Source organism: Electrophorus electricus, chromosome 4, assembly GCF_041902795.1.
Source record: "Electrophorus electricus isolate QZ-2024a chromosome 4, ASM4190279v1, whole genome shotgun sequence".
NCBI classification, from domain to species: Eukaryota; Metazoa; Chordata; class Actinopteri; order Gymnotiformes; family Gymnotidae; genus Electrophorus; species Electrophorus electricus.
In genome coordinates, this window is record NC_137500.1 from 27,409,998 (window position 1) to 27,432,040 (window position 22,043).

Consider the following 22,043-nt stretch of genomic DNA (forward strand, 5'->3'; position numbering starts at 1 on the left):
AGGACACCCTGCAACGCCAGGTACAAGGTGGTGGCCTGACTTTTGAAAAGTGACTTAAACATGCATGGATTACAAAAACGTGTGTGAATGGAGTAAAGCTTGCTGTAAGTTACACAATTAATATTGGCATGGAATGGCATAAAGAAAAGACTTCACTGATCCCCACAGGGAAATTAACTAAAGGGGTTAAAGAGAATGAAAATAGTTAATATTTTGAATCATATGTTAGCATGTTATTACTGAATTTAACCAGTAAATAGTGTAGGACAGGATACGCAGGGCTGATATGGTAAGTCCCTTGTGCCCAGCTGTGGTCCTGGAGATATTGTCCCATACATAGCTTAGTTCCAACACACCTGGCTCTAACGTTCAAATGCTACTGAAGACCATGATGACAAGGTGTGATCAGGCTGATTCTAGCAAGACCTTTGGGTGGCACTGTTCACTGGAGCTGTTCACTTAGAGCCGTAGCCTCGAGCTTGTGATCTGCTGTGTTCGTTGTGTAACGTTCTTTCAAAAGGTGTGTGTGTGTGTGTGTAAAGCAGAATGAAAAGTGACCGAGCATTTCCCTTTACAGTTACAGCATGTGAACTTTGCCAAGCCTCTACATTACAGACTTCTCTGCCTTAACTGCCAAGCGCAGATGTGGAGAAAAGAGATACTTTATCTAAGCAAATGTTTATGGGGCCTTACATTCTCTGAATTGCCCCACTGCCCCCAACGCCTTAGACATTAATGCCTGAAGGCATATGGATTTGGGTTAGGGGTGGTTTATATGGAGTATTATCAGATTCAGATGTTTCCTTTCTTACATTACCACACCAGCTTAGAATTCGTATAACTCTTGAGTAGCATGTATAAAACAGAACAGAGCAAAGAACAAAGTGTGTAAATCCATTTCATTTTATATGGGGATTGGGACAGAGAATGGAAATATGCTATGAACGCGTGATGGCCACGTGACATCTCTACAGCAGACAGACGCAGACGTGTGTAGAACTGAGATAACACCTCCCTCCTCTGGAAACTTCTTTCCCAGACATGCAGAAAATGGTGTGACAAGTTATATTTGACCTTGACGTGTCTAATTTACTCCTCAGCAGGAAACAATTATTCACTCAAGAATTTGCCAGAGAGATGATTAGTATTTATTTTACTACGTGACATTTTAGACTTTTGACATAACTAATATGGGATAAATAACAGCAGCAGGTGAATCACAATTAAAGCAGTTAAATAAAAGAGAAAGAGAGAGAGAGACAGATAAGAGCCATGAATAGAACTTATTTTGGTGCGCATCACAGCAACGATCTAGATCAGTTTTGATCTGTCAGATTCGAGCAAAGCAGTTTAATACCACACATTAAATCAGAAGTTACAAGTCACTGCATCACAAACTAGTTACATTCACCCCCCCACACCCTTGGCCAAGGTGGTGGTTGGTCCGACTAATCAGAGCAGTCAGGTGGTGTTTTTTTTTTTCTTCGGAGAATCTCAGGACTCTGGGTGCAATGTTTTCTTTCACAATGATGCAAGACCAGTTCCCCAGTCTGAATCTGCTGAACAGCTGTGGGTGGGTTCAGGGAGCAGGTCCATGGGTTCAGCAGGTTTCTCACGCTGCCGCAATAGAACTGTCTTCTTTCCTTCCCTGCGGCTGTGAAGGAAGAAAGGGGGGGGGGGGGAAGCATGTTTGTCTCATCACTAATCTCAGTGAAGGGTCACTCCCTGTGGTAAGCCTCACCATGGCAGGTGTCACCACTTTGATCGCCAAATCAGCAAAAGGCAACTAAAATAAGGCTTACTGGTGTTAAGCACAAATATCGTTCCTTGAGTCATAAAGAAGGCAAACTCCTCATACATGCGGCATACAGACATACTTGATGCCACAACACGCAGTGTAAGAAGTAAACTCAACCATTTTATTACACAGTCACTCTGCACACTCAGTGGTTCATCTATCAATTTGGAGACCATCAACGCACACTACAATGCTGATGTTTCTAACAACCTGTGTGTATATAATGCATTACGTAACAGAGTGTGAGGAAGGGTTCGTGCTGATGAAGAGGAGGCCTGACCTTGATGAAGATGCGGGTGGGGAGGAAGCGTTGCAGCAGCTGGCTAGGGATGCTGGGTAAACGCAGGACACTGACGTTGAGCAAAGGCAGGTTCTGATAGCCGGCCATCAGGGGGTAGAAGTTATACACCATCTCCTGCACCGAGCCTGGTAAGATCCTCATACGCACCTAGACACACACCCGCGCACCTCGTGATTGGCTGTTTTCATGTCAGTCAAAACTTCCTTGTTCTTGGCCATGTTATTGGGCAAAAGGCACCAGAATCACCAGACACTCTCCCTAGAGAATCTGGCAACGTGAGCCTGGCTGAAACAGACACACATGCTCCGCCCCCACGCAGCGTGAGGGAGCAAAATGTACTCTGCTCCAGAGCATGAAGATAATGTGTAAAACACTGGAAATGACTGCCATCATTCCAGGATTGTTACTTATGCTCCTTTTTGAGTAAAGAATTCAAGTTAGACAGACATCCAGCCCTTATCTGAAGCGTGACCTTCTGGCCTGGGACACGGTCACCTCCGGGAACCGACCTGCTTGAGTCCAGAGAACATGAAGGCATCGCTGGGCTCCACAGACACATCCACTTCCTGGACCATACCCGTCCGGTTCTCAATGTGGTACCAGACGGGAAGAGACTCCCGTACACGGCCAAAGGAGGGCAGCTCTGAGGTGCGTGGAGGGAGAGGGTGAGAGAGAGGGAGAACAACAGGAACGGTAACTATTATTAATACTTACAATACACTATTCAAGTGTAAATGTTGGACCCATGTGACTCACCAGCGTGGACGTACAGAGGAATTGTCTCAACTATAACATGTGGAAGGACCACAGTCGTTTTAACCAATGGCGTCTCAGTGTGGGCAGAGTTTCTACCAAGGCGCAAGCAGACATGTGTTAAAAAAATAACAATTAAAACAAACAAAAGCTGTTTAACTTCTTTTTCTTCCTTTCTTGAATATGTTGCATGTCTACCCAGAATCATCCAGAAATTCACATCCCGTGTGATGTGATTCTCACGTGCATGTGTGTGTAATAAGGATCTTGTATGTACTCCTCAGGGTGCAGAGGAGGGAATTTAAACAGGCCGTTAACTCAGTCTAGCCTGGAAAAGTGCCATAGCACTGCAGGACCCCTGACCCCTGTGACCCCTGACCCCTCCCAATTCAGCTCAGCCAGTCCCCAGCTCCCACGGGGCCTGCATCGGCTGTGCAGGAGCAGTGACCTGGGCCATGGCCTCACTGAGTGCTCAGACGCACGGTTGACAGGTGAGGGGGTGGACACACCTCTTCCAGGAGATGAGGTAGTGACCTGCTGCCACCGTGCTGGTGCCGTTCTGAACAGGAGGGCATTTAAGGCTGAAACACTCACTCGCGCACTCGCCGGTCTGCAGCACCACTGCCAACACACACAGCATTACAGTTCACTACCACTAGAGAACCATTTTTATACAGTGACTTTATAGACCCAAACACACATGCTCAAAATAACCTGAAAATAACCCTAATAAATAATAAACCTGTACCATATCAAACATGACCATTAAATAAATTTTTTTTTTTTTTAAATAAATAAAAACACCCCCACCCCCACACACCCCAGCCAGCTCCATCCATTTTCGATTGCTGGTTATTGGAGCATGTTCATGTCTGGGGGCATGGTTTGTAAGGGTGGGCAGAGCCTTCCTCCCTCACCTGCTGCCACCTGGCTCTGGGGCAGGTCGACAGCTGCCATGTTGGAGGCCAGCTGTATCTGGCTGTCCACCAGGTGCACAGGCCACGGCGAGGCGCTCAGAATGTCCACCATCAGGAGGAACGGCACATCTACGTACACGCGCTCCAGGTGCTCAAACTGAATAGAGGATGAGAGAGAGAGGGATGAAAGGATGATTGCTTTTTATTTTACAAGTTAATACGACAGGGTTAAAACAAAAACCCGACAGAACAAGAATAATACAGGTGTCTTCAAAAGAGAAGTGAAAACTACCAAAATCTATATTTACACCAATATTATTCATTATAATTAAACAGGAATTATATTTGCATTGCAATATATATTTTAATACATTATAAATATGATTCTAATGCAGTATTGGTCAGAAATGTTGTACACAGGATTGAGTAACACACAAGGGCGGGCCGTACCTTTGTGGAGACAAACTTGACAGCCACTTCAAAGGGGACCACTGTGTCTATGGTAACCGTTTCATCCTAAACATGAGAAACAGGTTTCAAAATCCAGGCGCAGTTCATTTGAGCCCCACATCCTGCCCCCCACCCAGCGGATCACCACCCCCTGGCCCCCATGCCCAGTGTATGGTAGGGGGGCTCTTACCTTGTGGCACTTGCATGCAATGTCTTTGCCCTCCACTGTGCTACTGATGGCGTACGAGACATGGAAGAGAAAAATCCTGGAACCCGTGTTCACACAGCGCACATACAGCTTCTTCTCCATCTATTCACACACACAATCATTAATTGATAACCCGTTTGGTTCTTCTGCTCAGTGTGACTCCTGCATGGTGTCGTGGCTGATGTATTTATGCTCTGGGTGAGTTCCTACCTTCTGTCCTGGCTGTAGATCTCCAACGACGATATCTGTGAGCAGTGCAGGGTGGGCGTCATCACACCCCTCAGAGCTGTCCAGAGTCACGTGGGTTGTTTGCGTGAGATTTGCATCTTGACCTAACAGTAACAACCACAAAACACATGGGGGTATAAACTATAAACGTGAATTAATGCACCGAATTCTACATTTACAGCGTTAAGACGCTCTTATCCAGAGCGACTTACAAAAGTGCTTTGTCATTTCCTCATAGAACACATCCTAATACAGTACAGTAGGTTAGAGTCTAAGATACCAACGAACTAGAATACTGTAGAAATACAGGGATCAATGCTGATGCCTAGAAGTGTGAAACACGACTAATGCAATAAGGAACTGGACTAGTAATCAGAAGGTTGCCAGTTCAAGTCCCACCACTGCCAAGTTACCACTGTTGTGCCCCTAAACAAAACCCTTAACCCTGAATTACTCAAGTTGTGTTCAGTCAGAATTGAGAGTTGCTTTGGATAAAGTCAGCTAAATGCCATAAATATAGATATTCACAGATAAACAATACCCTACAATAAGTACTAGAGTTTTAGTCAGTCAACACAGGAGCAGGATCAGTGGTCATTTAAATATTCCACAAACAGACAGGTCTTCAGTCTGCGTTTGAAGACCGCAAGGGACTCTGCTGTCTGCACAGGAGCCAGGACAGAGAATAGTCTCCATGCTTGTCTTCCATGACACTTGAAGTATCGTGTTTCAAGACAAGCCGTACTTGAGGTTCAAAGCACTCAAGGCACGGATCGGGCTTTGACCTTTCACCTCCTGTATGGAGGAGCTGATCCATTTTAGGCTTTGTAGGCAAGCATCAAAGTTTTATATCCGATACATGCAGCTACTGGAAGCCAATGAATGGAATGCAGCAGTGGAGTGACACGTGTGTGTGTGTGTATGTGTGTGTGTGTGTGTGAGAACTTGTGTGTGAATTATGTGCTGCATACCTTACCAAATCCTGTGCTGAGCTGTGTGTACGTACCTGGTTTGAGGCCAGCAGTGAGACAGACGTCTCTGGCCACCGTGTCCTCCTCTGATTGGATGGTGATCGTCATGCAGTACATCTCATTGGTCAGTGCTGGTGGCTCATGACGCAGCTGCACAGAGATCCGGGGCACTCGGGATATGACCCTACAGGACCAGTGAGACAGTCACGGAGACACAGACAGAGACGATCAGAGAAACACAGATGGACGCAAAGAGAAAGTCAGACACATGAAGCTTAATTCAGTGGTTTATCACTCAGAAGAAGAAACCACACAACACACCCGCCTCATCTACACTTGGGTCATTTCAGACTGTGCAGCATAGACAGACATCAACAGATAATATTACACTGAGGAGTTCTGTAAGTGATCAGGAGGTCAGACGGAGAAGAGAGCAACACCTCAGACCACCTCAGAAATGACTCGTCTTCTGCCTTTTCTTCTCATTGACTGTCTGCCAAAACTTACTGGAAAACAAATCTAAACCCAGCCCCTCAGAACCATGACCACCAATAAACACACGTGTTCCCTGGTGAGGACCGGGTCACATGACTACAGCAGGGCGTCTGGACATGGCCCAGACTCAGTGAGAGCTGATATTCACTCCCACCTGCTGGACAAAGCCAGTACTACACCACTATAAATGGCCTTCACGGATAACCCACATGGTGCTGGCTTGGACGGAGACAGTGTCCCACTCGAGCTGTTGCCCCGGGAGACGTGTTCTCCTCTTAAAGGATCGCGACGCCTGTAAGGCCTCATGAGCGGAGGCCGCATCCCCACCCCCGCCCCGCCAGTTCAAATACACGCAGCGGCCAGACTCCACGCCCAGCATCAGGTCCACGTGGGTGATCTAAAATCACACACACACACACACACACACACACACACGCGCGCATACACACGCGCATACACAGCATTCAGAAACAAGACAAAACAACTTCCTTCACTACAGAAGGGTCAGAAACATCCTGCGTTTGTTTGGACATGACTCTCTACATCTCTGTACCTCTATCTTCCGGCCAACATCCTCAGTCTTGGCCACAAATTTGAAACAGTACTTCCGGGTCTTTCCGGGGACCAGACACATGTTCTCCTGAGAGGAAGGTTCTAGAATATCCTTCACCTTGCATGCTTCCTCCACCAAGCAGTACTGGTTATATTCCTGAAAAACACGCACGCACACAAAATACTGGTTACGAGTTAATCAAGATGACTACTGCTCTACAACAACAGACCAAATGAAGTCAACACAGAGATTTTTTAAAAGGTTTGACCAATAAAACACCTGCTCCTCAATATGCAGAGGAGAACTTCCAAAAAATCTAAAACTTCAGGTTTTAGCCATGTTGCTCCATTAAATGCACAAAACAAGTTGTGTTTCCTTCTTCATTTCAGCAGCAGTATGTTACATAACAGTGATAAACACGAGGTCATGTGGTCATACTAGGCCCCGTATGATAGCTGAGCCTCTCTCTTCCTTTATGCAGGAAAACCGCGTGCGTTTCTGTGCACGTGAGATCGGAAGGCTGTACCTGGTTGCTGAGGCTGACGCCCAGTTTGGCGAAGCGCACGGGGTGGGGACAGTCTGCCCGCAGGTACACGTGCAGCTGCACGGGCTCATCCACGTGGAAGCTGGGAGACAGGAACCTGGCCTTGCACTGGACTGAGATGCACAAAGCAAACAGCAGTCGACCGATTATTTTAGTACAGTAACCAGGTCCAACGCTGGCCCCAGGCCTAATACACACACAGCTAGGACCGAACACCTTTACACCTGGTGGCTCCCAAGACGTGCAAATGCCTCGTGGTGATGCGTGTGGGTGCACATGTGTGGCTAGACAATAAGAAAAAAGACTGAAATGTATTAAACACACATTGTTCTACCTAATGATTCGTGTTTGTCAGATCCTATAAACGCTCAGATCTACACTGACGGACCACTTATCTGGAACATCTCAGGATATCGGTCAGTATTACACACAGCATCACGTCCAATGTTGTAATACGATTAACCAACAAGATGTATGTGTGTGTGCATGCATGTGAGTCATCCACACTGTGTCTGGATGTTGAACATGACACCAATACCACACAAACACACTCCTCTTTGTCTGCACTCACTGAACGGTACACAGTCCTGCACCTCGATGGTGAACTCGTTCCCGGCCGCCAAAGTGAGGCGTTCACCCCACAGGCCCTGTGCGGCCCTCACCGAGCCTGCGTCACAGTTCGGCTCTTCCTCCGGGACCTCGTTCTGGTAGAACACAAACACAACACCCACAACAGAGTCTGTTTCTCCTGCAGTGATATTTCCTGGTGCACCTCAGGGGTTTAACAGAAGGTTGGGCCACAGTCATTTTTGTGACATTAACCCTTTATATTTAACGATATGCTGATATAAAATACGTGTTTAGCAGCATCATTACACACAATAGTTGTTTAGCTATTCACACAGTGATCAGCTCAGTTACTACAAGCCCTCCCCAATACTGACCGCATTTCACAGCCAGATAATTCTCTCTCCTCGTTCACTAAACGCGACCCATTACTCCGCTGACCTTTTACATTACAGCACAACTTGTCCCATCTCTCCTGGGTACACCGGCAACACGGATGCCACACGGCAACCTGCCCGTGCACTGGGACTAAACCAAACCCTCAGTACACTCTCGTTAAGGGAACTTACCATGAGGACTCGGATAAGATTCTTCTCAATCCTGGACTTCTGATCCTCCCGCAAAGTGGAAGCTGGACACATACACAGACACACCACTCTTGATGAGAAGTTCCAGAAGAGGGCTATGATTCTCCACTACGCTCTCCTACACACACACACACACACACACACACACACACACACACACACACACACACACACACACACACACACACACCTCTTCCCACCAGCTCCATAGAGTAGGTGATGTAGTCTTTGACATGGCCCGTCAGGTATGAACACTTCAGAGCAGTGCCCAGTATAGATGTCAGCAGACTCCACCAGCGCTCCGTCCGGTAATCACACATAACGTAGTCCAACAGCCTGTGGGACACAAATGATAATATCAAAATCTCCACAAGTGTGCACCTCTCAGAGTGGAAGTAACTCCAACATTTCATTGGCAAGAACTTTGTTCCACCAGCTCTAGTGCATTAAAGACATTTTCTATTATTACAAATGGCACCACAAACCCCTCTCCAACAACAGACTGACTGTGAGACGAGTCCGATGACAAGGGACTCACTTTAAGGCTTTGGTGTATTCCTTGGCATGGAAGTACTCCTCGCCCATCTGAACCACTGCAAAAGTCAGTTCATTAGCAGACTATACACATTTATCTTCTCATCCCTGAAACACTGCCCACTCACTCAAATACACTGCCCACTCACTCAAATGACTCTTCATTCGAGGACACTTGTACTTCTTGAACTGTGCAACAGCATTGCTGAGTAGTGCAATAATTAGCTCCTGTAGGACACACACATTTAAAGTTTTAGGTTAATGCTAAAGCTTCCGGAGTTAAAAGGCGATGGATTGAAACGCTACGGCATGAAACAGCAGACCGAGTGTTGGACAGATCTCTCCTTCATCTGCAGAGCGAGGACGCCTTGTTTCTCTCTGTCGGGGTCAGGGGGGTCAATACCTATGGGGACAAAACAACGGGTCATAGAACACACAGCCCGAGTGCAAAACCGCAGAGCTGCAGTGCAGCATGGTGTCCACGTGCTACCGCGTGCTCACTCTGATGGCCTTGTCTCCACGCTCTCTGCCCATAGAAGTCCAGCACGCCACTCAGGGTCTCCAGGGGATCCGGCAGGGGATAAGTGACATTTGGCTATGGACAGTAGCAAAACACAAGTCAGTCTTCATTTTGGAGCAACGCAGTATCGGAGGGACTCTAGTGTTCTTCTAGGCTGTTTTCTACACCATCAGCTGAAACGTCTTAGTGAACAGAAGGAAAAAGGCTCAAAATGTGTCCTTACATCAGGGCAACACTACTATGGATGCTCAACACACTGAGGAGTCCTTTTAACACAAGTGTTACATCACTATATATAATCGAATCTCAGGACAGAAATGTCTGGCTTGAGTGATATGAATGACTAAGGCGGTCATCCGCAGAGAGAGAGAGAGAGAGAGAGAGAGAGAGAGACAACCTCATGACTACAGAACTGGCTGGCTTGCTGCTTGCGTTCCTGGGCGTAGCAGGCAGCCTGTTGGTAGTAGAAGCCAGGGTTCTGTGTCTGGATGGCTGTGAGGCCCAGCTTGATGGCCTCATCAAACAGATCACCAAAAGACTGGAACCTAGATAGATAGATAGAAGGGGAGACAAAGACAGAGAGAGAGAGAGACAGAGAGAGAGAACGCAAAGTGTTGAGCAACTCACAGTACAGAGTTGCTCAACAAAAAATGCAATGTAAAAGAGCAGAACTCAGATCAAGAAGTCATTACATATTAGGTGAATTAAACTTGAAATAATATTAAATAACCCTTCTTTAATATACTGAAAGGATTAGTAGTGTTGTAGCGTTGAGGCGTCAAGGTCACGTGTATGTACAGTGAAGTTCCCAAACTGAGGGCAGTGGGACCAACGCAGCCTTTACGGAGCTGTACATTTGCCTTAATACACGTCTGCACAGCAGCTAAAACACCAAACGCAGGAAAAACAGCCTCTCGGGTTCAAACACAGACCACGTCTCTGCTTACTGTGTTAAGGTTGTGAGCCTCACAGGTATGTGCGCTTGGTTGGTCCCTGTCTACACAGACAATAAATGAAGCATGTAGAATGAGAGACTCCTACTGTTTGGACATCCAGGCGGTGTGCTCGAAGGCCAAGTCGCCACTACCAAGCTTCTTCTTACAAAGGTCGATGTGCTTCCTGAACTGGGCGATGGCGTCCAGGGGGGTGTTGTGCTGGAAACACAGCCTGCAGATCTGCGAGAGGGGCAGAGGGACGCACGGGGAAGGCTGGTCAGAATGACTACGGTCTTTAGAACAGGAAGCCTGGCTGTGTCAGTTCCTGTGCCACATGCGGACAAACAGAACGAGCCCTGACTCACTTTGTAGTTGATGAACCCGGCTAAAGTCTTGATCTCCAGCATGTTGGTTTCATGGGCTCTGAGCTCGTGGATGAGGCCATATGCACTTCTATAGTGTCTACAGATTTAAACAACAAACACACAGGTCGAAAACTGGGCTATTTGTGGCACATATTCCTTCTGTAGTCAGCTGAAGGTGTGAACAGGGAGGTGAGAAACACACTTGAGAGCATTCTGCGTGTCCTGCTTCAGCTCACTGAAGAAGCCTGTTTTGAACTGATGCCTCACAAACAGCAGCTGCAACACAACATTTAACAGAAGTGTTAGGGTTAGAATAGGGTTAGGGTTAGATTAGGCTAGAGTTAGGGTAGGGTTATATTAGGTTTAGGGTTAGAGCTAGGTTAGTGGTTAGTGTTATATTAGGATTAGAGTTAGATTAGGATTCAATTAGAGTGAGATCTTGGACAAATACTGCCATTTCCAGTCTCCTCCTACAAGTTAATAATAAGCATGGCGTGTGTATATGCGGTTTGGGTATTGTCAAATATCAACAAATTTAGCATAAATTAATTTTGCTCCTATACAAAAAGACTCAGATTAAATTATGCTATTCTACAAAGGTTTAACATTACTATATACAGATTGTTTAAAAAACATCTCAATAGAAGAATTAATATAAAAAAAAATAAAAATAAAATAATAATATATACATATACACACACCTTCACAAAACCCAACACTGTTAGTAACTTTTGTTACTTTACTTTTTTCTTTTCTACATCTTCACGTATACAAGAAGTGTCTTAATGGCCTGACCCCATCTAGACCACAGGGACAAGACTAAAGCTCAAAGTTTACCAGTTTGCCCAGGCTGCGTGTCCACTACCTGATGAGTGGTTTTATTGAGGAACTCCTTGTGCGACTTCACTCTGCGTATCTCGTTGTAGTAGTACGTCTGAGCATGCTCATAAAATGCATTCTCCAGCCTGCGCAGACACGCCACATGGAAACAGAGTAGAGAGGACACAAGGCAGCGCTGCATGAGTACCGGGTGCCGCGCACACGACACACGTAAGCTCCACGGAGAGGTCGGCGGCTTCTCCTACCGTATGATGTAGCCCACCAGGTGGTCCGTGTGGGGGAGGACAAACAGAGACTTCCCGGAGAGATCGCAGGCATTGCACAGAGCTGCCGCCCTCTCCGACGCCACCACGTCCTCACCTGCCAGGGCACAGACACACCTTTAGCCCCACCCCCTCGTCGAGGAAGAACACGAGCCTTTGAGATGTGGTGGTCTTTAGCTATACCGGGTGGGAGAGGAGTCTTCTTTTGGATTAAAACAACTGCAACTTTAGTGTTTCTTCCCTGCAGACTCGTTCTGTGTAAAAACAAAACCACAGTACACATTAGATGGTTACATGGATCTGGTCGTTAGCAACAAACCACCTCGAGTCTTCAATTACAAAATAACCATTTCATCCATTTCAGCACACTGTATAACCTAATAACTCACACCAATAAACACCGTCACTGTCTGCTACATAGCGCATATGTATTTTGCACTTCATCAACAGTATCTCTGTATCTCAACAGTATTCTAGTTCGTTGGTATCTTGGACTCTAATCTGCTGTACTGTACTAGGATGGAAATGACAAAGCACTTTCGTAAGTCGCTCTGTATAAGAGCATCTGCTAAATGTTGTATATGTGAAGGTACAGGGACTACTCGTCTTTGACGCAAGCTTAGCAGACAATTAAGAAGAGACTGAAGGGTCACACTGCGGCATAGCGACCTGACGATCTCCACTTTAGTGGCACATTCCGACTGCTTCTCCTTCCACTGGGCATCATCCCAGTCCAGCTCATAGAACAGCACCACCAGGGCAGGGACCAGGTTCAGGTGCTTGTTCATCCAGCCCGTTTTCAGGATGCCCTTGGGGATGTACCACTCATACGAGGTTCTCTGGTAGGACATAAGGACATAGCAAGGTCATGGCAAGGCCACGCATCACCTCACGGCATCGGCGAGACCAACGTCATGGAAGACTCCGATGTATAAAAGAGCCACGTAGTAATTGCAAACATTTTGCTGTGTGGTGCTTTTATGGATCACGGCATTAGTGTGGTAAAATAAAAGTGAATTATTCGGGTTAAACGATGCAGGCCAATTTTTATCATCTCAAGAGGTTAGAAATGTGATTTAATATATTTAAAAGAACATCACAATATGGAGCAAAGGAATTGCAATATTGCATTTGTGTCTGTATTGTGCAGCCTCTCTATGATTTAATATGAGCAAAATATCTGTCAAGAGATTTAGTTGCTTAACATTCTTAACATTTAACCCATCCTTAATGCTTACCTTGGTTCTGCACTTTGGGTACTCGTGGTCCCCTGGAAGGACTTTGAAGGAGATGGGCACCCTGTCTGCCCTCCTGTTGGCACAGAAGGCATCCCATATGGCTCTGTGGACCGCGTTGTAGACCACGTCGAGGCCTGTCAGCGCCACGAAGGCCATGGGTCTACAGCACAGCTCCGGAGGCAGGTCCCACTGTGTCGGACTCATCTTCCCAAAGCGCAGATATTCAGGCTAGCACTGAAACAGCCAGGTAGGACAGGAATTCCAAAAGAGTCCATTACAACTGCACGACACACACCAATAAATCGCACAATTTCTTCTTCTATTGGAAATGTGAGTTGGTTAGCTCATTTAAACGGTTGACAGCGATATAGCTAGCTAGCTAGCTAGCTAATTAGTAACGAGTGTGAAAGTCAGCTAGCCTGCAAGTTAAGCTGTCTAACAGACACAGTGGAAATGTCGCTTCAGCGTTCCTCATGGTGAAAATACACCTTCTTCAGCCTTCCTGAAAGCACCATTACGCATCAGAGCTGGGTAGCTAGCCGGCTAACGCTAATCCTAGCGCACCTTTCTTTTGCTTTCTGGGTAGCAAAACCTTAACTGTATCTGCACAACCAATCAATATGCATTCAGTATGACCCAAAGACATTCATTTATAACTGACAGATATTTACCGTATTCGTCTTCACCATACTAGGGTAACTGCTAATTAGACAAATACTTTGTTTGTAACCGTTTACATTGATCAAATTGACAACCCGTGACGAACGATTCCTTCGTCGTGGTTTTGTGCGTCTCTAATAACCGGGCGAACACTGCCATCTGCTGGACATCTAAAACATGTGCGCCTTGCCTGCAGTGCCGTGTGAAAGAATTAAGATCATTAAAAAAAACACCAGAGACTGAATCGCGAAAGGCTAATTATTTCCCTATACGAAATTATTAAATGTATTTCTTTTTTTCCTTTTGACCTGTTTCCTATCGCTGGCTATGGTTTGCTGACGTCTTATGTGCGCGACGAGTTTGCGCACTCGGATCACCGGCTAACGTTGAGGGGCCATGGCCGATAAAGCGCAGATACAAGAAGCCATTAAAGCTCAAGGAGAGGTTGTCAGGAGACTTAAAGCCGAAAAGGCCAGCAAAGACCAGGTCAGTGGGAATGGAACTTCAATCACATTTTCACGATTTTCCGAGCGCAGCAGTGTGTAACCACCTGACGTGGTTAGTGCGTGATGCTTGCTAGCTGGCTTGGCTAGCTAGCGGACGCTCGTGTCCGCGCGAGGCTGTGATCCCTGTGGACGTACTCTTTGATCTCGCCTCCTGTCCAACATAGTCACAGCATTTCGTGTATAAAGCCACAGGTTCTGAGCTAGTCCGCTAAACCAAGCTCCTGATGCAATGTCAGCACTTCAGGGTTTGCTGTGAGGAGCTAACGGATGGTCTCCAGTACACCAGTAGGATACACCAGTACACGCGGTGTGGGGTTGCCGCCCAGTGCTGCTGGTGATCTCTCGCGCACTGTTTGTTCTCAGTTTTAATGTGTGAAAGGCAAAGCGCCGTTTCGCAGCTAGCAGCTATTTGAACGTAGCCGACAGATAAAAATGCTACAAACACGTCTGTCACACTTTCATTGTTGTTATTTTTTTATTTGTTATTATTTGTTGTACGGCATTGCATTCACGTTTTATTGGATTTTTTTAAATTTGAGTGAGTATGGTAAGTGTGTGTGTGTGTGTGTGTGTGAGTGAAAGAGACAGAGATGATTGTAATAATGTTGTATATGCTGTGAGTGTATATGCTGTGTCTAGTTGATTTTGACACCTTCCTTCCATGTTTTGCTTCCTTGTTGCCATGATGCCTCACTTGTGGCCCCTCCCCCCTAGTGATAACGTCGCTGACCACTTTTCTCCTGTTCTTCCTGCTTGTTGCCACGGATACCTTTCACGATGCCTATCCTCCTCATCTGCTGACTACTTGACACTTTGAACTCTTGGAATACTGCCTCACACTCCGTGGAACGGAATCGGACCTCTCCTGAATGTGCTGACTTTGGTGGGCTGCCCTGATCTGTGTGTGTGTGTGGGCCTGCATCAAAATGGCCCCTGTGGCGATGGCCTATGGGCGTGTCTGTGTGGGACTGCTGCTTGGACGTGCTGCCCCTTGTCTCCGCGCTCTGCGTGTCCTCTCTGGAATGACTGTGTCTCAGGTATGAGCCTCCAGGTGTCACACACCTGTCATGCGCTCAGCAGCCCTAGGACTCTTACACATGTTGGCCTTCTTAACAGTCACATTAGTTTTCTTCTTCGTAAAGCTGTCTTAGATATTTCTGAAGTTTTTTATGTGGTTAGAAACACAGTCAGGATAAGTGTGTAAATGCAGTAAAGGAGAGGATTTTGTTGTTCTAGTTTTATCTGACTGCTGTTCTCTGCTCATTCTGGTCTCTAAGCCATAATGGTTGCAAGTTTGTTATGGAGTTTTCATATCACCGCTATCTGGAAACTACAAACCACACACAGAACAGTGATGTGTAGTGTTCCCCATTATATAACCAGTACCAAACACGCAGAACAGTGATGTGTTTTATACTGTCATATAGTAGTACACATAGAGAACACATGTTTAGTGATTTGGGTAGCGTGGTGAACACTGTACTGATTGGTGATTTGGGGAGCATGGTGAACACTGTAGATGTGAACATGTAGTTTATGTTCAGCAAGAGAAGCAGCTCCATTGATTAAGCAAAGCTTCTTCACAGCTCACAAGTATTTTGTGTTTTCATGGCTTTTTACTATTTAGTGTTTTTCATAGTTTTTTTTTATGCACTGTCATGTTTTAAATCTCACAGATTGATGAGGAAGTGGCCAAACTGTTACAGCTGAAGGCTCAGCTCGGAGGGGAGGACGGCAAGCATGTGTTTGTTCTCAAAACAGCCAAGGTAGGGTCAAGGACAGTAAGGTGAGAGTGGGAGTGTGTGTGTGTGTGTGTGTGTGTGTGTGTGTGTTGTTCTTTATGACACGCGTTTAGGCATACTCGGGTTGTGATTGCTTTTATTTAGCTTACTTCTGCTGTGTGTGTGTGTGTGTGTGTGTAGGGGACCAGAGACTACAACCCCAAACAAATGGCCATCAGAGAAAAGGTCTTCAACACCATCATCGGCTGTTTTAAACGCCACGGTGCTGAAACCATCGACACTCCAGTCTTTGAGCTGAAGGTATTCCTGCCACCCTTCGCATCCCAGTGGGACGTGCTGTCGTGTTACTAACAGGATGTTCTAAATGATGCAGGAAACTCTGACAGGGAAGTATGGCGAAGATTCCAAACTCATCTACGACCTGAAGGACCAGGGAGGAGAGCTACTCTCTTTGAGATATGACCTCACAGTATCCTTTCCTGCTATTTAACCAGATTTAAGAGAGATTTCTTCTGATTTACTGAGCCGGTTTGTGTGTGTGTGTGTTTGTGTGTTGTTGGGGTCACCACAGCCATGTGTGTGTGTGTGTGTGTGCGCGCGCGCTGCTGGGTCAACACGTCTGTCTGTGTGTGTGTGTGTGTGTGTGTGTGTGTGTGTGTGTGTGTGTGTGTGTGTCCTGCCGCGTCACCACGGCTGTGTGTGTTTTCTTCCTTACCTTCTCTGCGTCCAGGTTCCCTTTGCTCGCTATTTAGCCATGAACAAAATTACCAACATCAAACGCTACCACATTGCCAAAGTGTACCGCAGAGACAACCCCGCCATGACCCGGGGTCGCTACCGGGAGTTCTACCAATGTGTGAGTACCACTCCCACACGCTTCCTACGCACACTTTTTTCTATCTGTTATCCAAACCAGAGACCCAAATAGTTGTTCATTTCTGTGTTCACTAATTATTTGTTTTAAATGTAACACACAGTAACAAAAGGGTAGCTTACACTAAGACACACTAAGAATTCATGGGAACCAACAGCAAACATGTCTCGTCTCGCCGAGGTCACTGAACACCTAGGCAGAGAGAACAACACTATAACCTGTGTGTGGGGTTGAATGGCTCTACCTACAACCCTCTCTTCCTGCTGTAGGATTTTGACATTGCAGGTCAGTACGACCCAATGATCCCAGACGCTGAGTGTTTGAAGATCGTCTATGAGATCCTGAGCGAACTGGACCTTGGTGACTTTCGCATTAAGGTTAGTAGCCACACGCAGCTTTAAAGATACGTCCAACAGATACCAGCAGCTTAAAGATGCTATCTGGAGACCTGAGGATCAAAGAGTCTGGGTCTTGTTGCTGTGGTGTTACAGGTGAACGACAGACGTATCCTGGATGGAATGTTTGCGATGTGCGGCGTTCCGGATGAGAAGTTTCGTACCATCTGCTCGACCGTAGACAAACTGGACAAGGTGAGGGTGCTGACTGCCACTTGTCCACTTAGGAAATCAAAAGTCAGGTGATAATTTGCTTGAACATGCTAAAATATCTACAATGTCTTTTAATTTTAAACTGATTTTAGTGTTATAATTTTTGTTACACAATTGAAAATATAACGTAAAGTTCCTCTGTTCGCTTTATAATGTACGTTTGATCCAAAGTTTGGCCTCCTCTGACGCTATGAAGGAGAGTTGTATGTTGATCTTATGCTGCTGTGTTAGAAGCTGATACACTAATGATGTTATGGGTGTGACCTCTCAAACACACTTGATACTGTTCATTTGCTAATTAAAAAGCATTACACTTGTTTCAGCTCATTTGCATATTTAAAAAGCCCTTTATGAATTGGACTGTTATAGGAGGAAAACCTTGAATCGCAAATTGTTTTTAGGTAAAAAGCACCAACGTGTAGTTGCATTTACAAGCAAGTAAATTTTGTGTGTGTGTGTGTGTGTGTGTGTGTGTGTGTGTGTATTGGACTCTAACCTGCTGCATTGGCTAGGATGTATTCTATGAGTAAATGACAGCACTTTTGTAAGTCGGTTTGGTTAAGAGCATCTGCTAAATGCCGTAAATGTAAATGCGTGTGTGCATGCGTGTGCCATAGGCGTCCTGGGAAGATGTCAAGAATGAGATGGTAAAGGAGAAGGGCTTGTCCGAGGGCGTGGCTGATCAGATCGGCGAGTACGTTAGCATGCAGGGTGAGTGGCTCAGACAGAAGAGAGGGAAGGATTACACAATCACAGCCAATCAGACTTTTACAGTTGTTGACCAACCGCCTGGTTAAGGTGTGCTAGGTGCTGGTTCGAAACTAAATTGTGGACCAGCTGGTGATCCGTGTGGGTGTGTTCCCTGCTCTGATATACCTGGGCTGGACCTCAAAGCTTTAAACGAAAAACCCGCACACATCCATATACCATCCTTCTGCATTCTACAAAATAAAAACAATAATATAAAACATTTATTGTGTTTACGAATTGAGACTACCTTGTTCACTCTGTCATTTCCATGCGACTTCATTTGTTGATGACATGCAAGCAAGCAAAGTTTATTATTGTAGCGCTTTTTACAGCAGCTGCGATCCACAAGCAGCTTTCCAAAGAGTATGGGTCCGAATCCCAGTAGAGTAAAGCTGGTCCAGCTCTGTAGTGCCTCTAATGGGTTGGGCCGTGTAGTGAGGGACCCGAGGCTCCGCCTTCAAGGCTGTACGAATCTGTTATTTGTTTTGTGCAGAGTGCAGAGGCGTTTATCCTATGGGCGTTATGTTACAACATATTTGGTGTTGCTCTGTTGGTCTTCTAAGCCAGCAGGGCATCTCTGCGCATCTAAACACCCATCGGTGTTCATGGTCTTCTACCTCCTCCAAGTCTTTGTAGTTCTTGCCTGTCACCCAAAAATGTGCACATGCTCTGCTGTGACCCTTGACCCTTTAACCCCTGTGTTCTGCAGGTGGGATGGACCTGGCGGAGAGGCTGTTACAGGACCCTAAACTTTCCCAAAGCAAGCAGGCCTGTGCCGGCCTCGCCGACATGAAACAGCTTTTCAGCTACCTGCAGCTCTTCCAGGTCACAGACAAGGTGAGTGTGCAGGCCAGGGTTTGGCAGGGTCACTAGGTCAGGCATGCAGACGCGGTCTGATAACAGCCTGGGACCAGGGCTGTGAGCGAAAACCAGTTTCCAACATGGTTAAATTAATTCACTGTGTGAAACAAGCATAGTAGGACCTAGTTTAGATCAAACAAATCATTTTTTGTGCTTACAAATTATCGGCCATATGCAGTAGGTATTCACTGAATGTGAACTTATTTGGTAGCAGGAACATATTGAGCTCAAGAATTCTGCCCTTGTCTTGTACCATTCAGTTGATTTCACAGTGAACTCCTCGTGTTGGATGTTGGTAATTAGCAAGTCCCAGCAGCTTGGACAACATTTAGGGAAGGATTTTTAATTTTTAAACTTTGAACTACCCAGGTCTGTATTTTTGAATACATTATAAGGGATTCAAGACCATCCATATTCAATTACCTCTCTTCTGTTTTTTTTTTTCTCTCTCTCTCTCTCTTTTAAATAAGAGCCACTATAAAATGTATTAAACAACTCTTCCTAAAACTGTAATCTTTCTTAAAAATGTATGAAAGCCTGTAGGGGGTCACTTGTCGTTTATGCAAATTATAATTATGCAAATGACATAATTTAGCATGATGCAAATTACCTAAAGAAATTACTATTGCCTTTTGTTTACTGCTAACCACTGCTAGCATTTGTGGTGCATATGCATTTAGGCTCCAAGGGTTTTAATCTGACATTCTGAAACTTCCTTTTTGCATGTAGCACGTTCTACTGCTGACATGCTCTTACACACACACACACTCACTCACTATCACTCGCTGTCTGTCTCTCTCTAGGTGTTGTTTGACCTAAGTCTGGCACGGGGTTTGGATTACTACACGGGTGTGATCTACGAGGCCGTTCTCTCTCAGATGATTCAGGCGCCTGTGGTTGCCGAGCAGAATGGGGCCTTGCCTGGCGATGAGGCGAGTGTGAGCGTGGGCAGTGTAGCAGGAGGCGGGCGCTACGACGGCCTGGTGGGCATGTTTGACCCCAAGGGCAAGAAGGTGCCCTGCGTGGGCGTCAGTATCGGCATCGAAAGGATCTTCTCCATAATGGAACAGAAAGCAGAGGTAAGTCCCTGGAAAATTGAGGAAAACAATAAAGTCTGATGGGGGCGATAGAGAGCATGAGGCTAAAGACACACACACACATTTACAGCATTTAGCTGACACTTTTATCCAAAGAGACTTAAAATTCTGACTGAACACAACTTGAGTAACTGAGGGTTAAGGGTCTTGCTCAGGGACCCAGCAATGGTGGGACTTGAACTGGCAACCTTCTGATTACTAGGCCAATACCTTAACTACTGAGACATCACTGCTACCACATGTCCTACAAGAGGGTTAAAACATGCTGTATTTATGACTGATCTAATCTATTAGGAAATGTCTCAGATTTTCAGATGTTCAAGCTGCTCCGGTAAGACTCCAGAGAAGTTGTGCTTTCAGTGGCATTCTGTCATTGATGCAAAACAAGGTTTGATTTTTCAACGCTCTGTTGTGAAGTTATGGGTTATCACTTGTCTCTCTAGTTGTTGGCAGAGAAAGTGCGCACGACAGAAACACAAGTTCTGGTAGCCTCAGCACAGAAGAACCTGTTGGAAGAGAGACTCAAACTAACTACTGAGTTGTGGAATGCTGGAATTAAGGTGTGTGTGTGTGTGTGATTACAAGTTTGGCTGTTTTACCATATTTAAAATCAGCCAAGTCTACCTTGTTTTTATCACTATATATTTAACCTGAGCAGCCCTACATCACTATTGCTCTGTTTCATGCCAACACCAGGGCATTGTGTATTTTTATTTGTGCTCTGTATAGTCACCCCACACTGAATAGTACTGTATTTACTCATACTGTCTGTATGGTGACCCCATGCTGAAGAGTAGTTTACCGTACTGTCTATCTGGTGATCCTGGGCGTAAACAGTCATGTACTTAGCCATGCTTTGTGTGGTGACCCCAGGCTGAGGTGTTGTATAAGAAGAACCCTAAGCTTCTGACACAGCTGCAGCACTGTGAGGAGACTGGCATCCCCCTGGTGGCCATTCTGGGGGAGCAGGAGCTCAAAGACGGAGTTGTCAAACTGCGCAAAGTGGCCAGCAGAGAAGAGGTACAACTACAGCCCAGCTCCAGGAGCCCTGGTCACACGAACCTTGGGCAAAAATATTACTATACAATATTAGAATATTACACTTAGTTATGCACCATCTAATGAAGCATCTTGACAGTATAACATTATTGGCAGGGTTTGGGAGGGTTACTTTAAAAATGTATCCTTTTACAGATTACTTATTACCCTTTAAATACTTATCTGTAACCTAATGCAAAGCATTATATTAAAGAAAGTTATTTGTTATTTTTGGGTTACTTTTTAACCCCTTTAACTGCCAATGCGGTTTTGACCTTTGGTCTACAGTGCCCTACAGTATGGCCAACACCTTCCTAACTTGTCATCTGGCGTGATTTAAAAAAACAAACTCTTGTCTGCATTTCTTACATTATATTCGGTGATAAACAAGGCTACCTGCTTCCAGTAAACACCCTCTACTAAAGTACCGACATATGTAAGATTAATATAAATTTGCTAGTCATTCTTTGGCTGTGGAAAATACCACTTCCCAAAAATAGTCTTCATGCTTTAGATGGTCTTAGTCAAGTTTAACAGTCATAAAGTCCCAGCGCTGCAGGGTCAAGGGTCGCAAACCATGTCTTAACCTCATCTGTGTTCACCCTCTACAGGTCGACGTACCCAGGGAAGAACTAGTTGAAGAGCTCAAGAGAAGGACCTCTAAGTTGCCATAGATCTGTTTATCCCTCTTTACTAAATATTGTCAGCACACCTGACACTCAGACGTTCTCATCACCATATGTAAGGAGTTATAGCAATTGTTCTGCTCTCAGTATACTGCTTGCCTGTATGAAAATAAACTGGAGTAAGCGTGAAATGTGCCGTTCTTTTTCTAGTAGC

At 45.6% G+C, this 22,043-nt stretch overlaps 2 protein-coding genes across 3 annotated transcripts; one reads left to right on the forward strand and one right to left on the reverse strand.

Moving 5' to 3' along the window:
* Window positions 1–1,125: 1,125 nt before the first annotated feature.
* On the reverse strand, window positions 1,126–13,906 carry trappc11 (trafficking protein particle complex subunit 11). The gene is made up of 30 exons (XM_035534585.2): window positions 13,739–13,906; window positions 13,068–13,301; window positions 12,499–12,668; window positions 12,013–12,083; window positions 11,812–11,926; window positions 11,592–11,691; window positions 10,929–11,002; window positions 10,727–10,823; window positions 10,468–10,601; window positions 9,824–9,971; window positions 9,408–9,501; window positions 9,230–9,309; window positions 9,056–9,134; window positions 8,911–8,965; window positions 8,563–8,708; window positions 8,355–8,416; window positions 7,790–7,922; window positions 7,201–7,331; window positions 6,675–6,830; window positions 6,331–6,518; window positions 5,662–5,810; window positions 4,638–4,759; window positions 4,410–4,529; window positions 4,220–4,285; window positions 3,770–3,926; window positions 3,362–3,473; window positions 2,856–2,947; window positions 2,609–2,742; window positions 2,079–2,246; window positions 1,126–1,654 (listed from the first exon to the last, which is right to left on the reverse strand). Exons 2-30 carry the CDS (start codon window positions 13,269–13,271, stop codon window positions 1,613–1,615), a joined length of 3,399 nt encoding a protein of 1,132 aa, XP_035390478.1. The 5' UTR covers window positions 13,272–13,301; window positions 13,739–13,906; the 3' UTR covers window positions 1,126–1,612.
* A 147-nt stretch (window positions 13,907–14,053) lies between these two features.
* hars (histidyl-tRNA synthetase) lies at window positions 14,054–22,020 on the forward strand. Of its 2 annotated transcripts, XM_027017066.3 has the most exons (14): window positions 14,078–14,213; window positions 14,948–15,270; window positions 15,910–15,999; window positions 16,156–16,275; window positions 16,349–16,444; window positions 16,706–16,831; window positions 17,119–17,226; window positions 17,341–17,439; window positions 18,075–18,168; window positions 18,917–19,044; window positions 19,872–20,147; window positions 20,609–20,725; window positions 21,039–21,185; window positions 21,815–22,020. In XM_027017066.3, the coding sequence occupies exons 2-14, from the start codon at window positions 15,160–15,162 to the stop codon at window positions 21,875–21,877; spliced, it is 1,575 nt and encodes a 524-aa protein (XP_026872867.2). In that variant the 5' UTR covers window positions 14,078–14,213; window positions 14,948–15,159; the 3' UTR covers window positions 21,878–22,020. The 2 variants fall into 2 exon arrangements, with proteins under 2 accessions (XP_026872868.2, XP_026872867.2); XM_027017067.3 differs by lacking the exon at window positions 14,948–15,270 and having other exon boundaries at window positions 14,054–14,213.
* The last annotated feature ends 23 nt before the right edge of the window (window positions 22,021–22,043 follow it).

What these genes read in the sequence shown, in the direction of transcription:
- trappc11 (XM_035534585.2), bottom strand. Translation starts at nt 13,271, where the DNA reads ATGAGTCCGACACAGTGGGACCTGCCTCCGGAGCTGTGCTGTAGACCC. An exon ending in CTGGTGGGCTACATCATACG is followed by an intron (nt 11,692 to 11,811) that starts GTAGGAGAAGCC and finishes GTGTCTGCGCAG; the next exon opens with GCTGGAGAATGCATTTTATG. An exon ending in ATCTTATCCGAGTCCTCATG is followed by an intron (nt 7,923 to 8,354) that starts GTAAGTTCCCTT and finishes GTGTTCTACCAG; the next exon opens with AACGAGGTCCCGGAGGAAGA.
- hars (XM_027017066.3), top strand. Translation starts at nt 15,160, where the DNA reads ATGGCCCCTGTGGCGATGGCCTATGGGCGTGTCTGTGTGGGACTGCTG. An exon ending in CTCCAGTCTTTGAGCTGAAG is followed by an intron (nt 16,276 to 16,348) that starts GTATTCCTGCCA and finishes TAAATGATGCAG; the next exon opens with GAAACTCTGACAGGGAAGTA. An exon ending in TTGGTGACTTTCGCATTAAG is followed by an intron (nt 17,227 to 17,340) that starts GTTAGTAGCCAC and finishes GTGGTGTTACAG; the next exon opens with GTGAACGACAGACGTATCCT.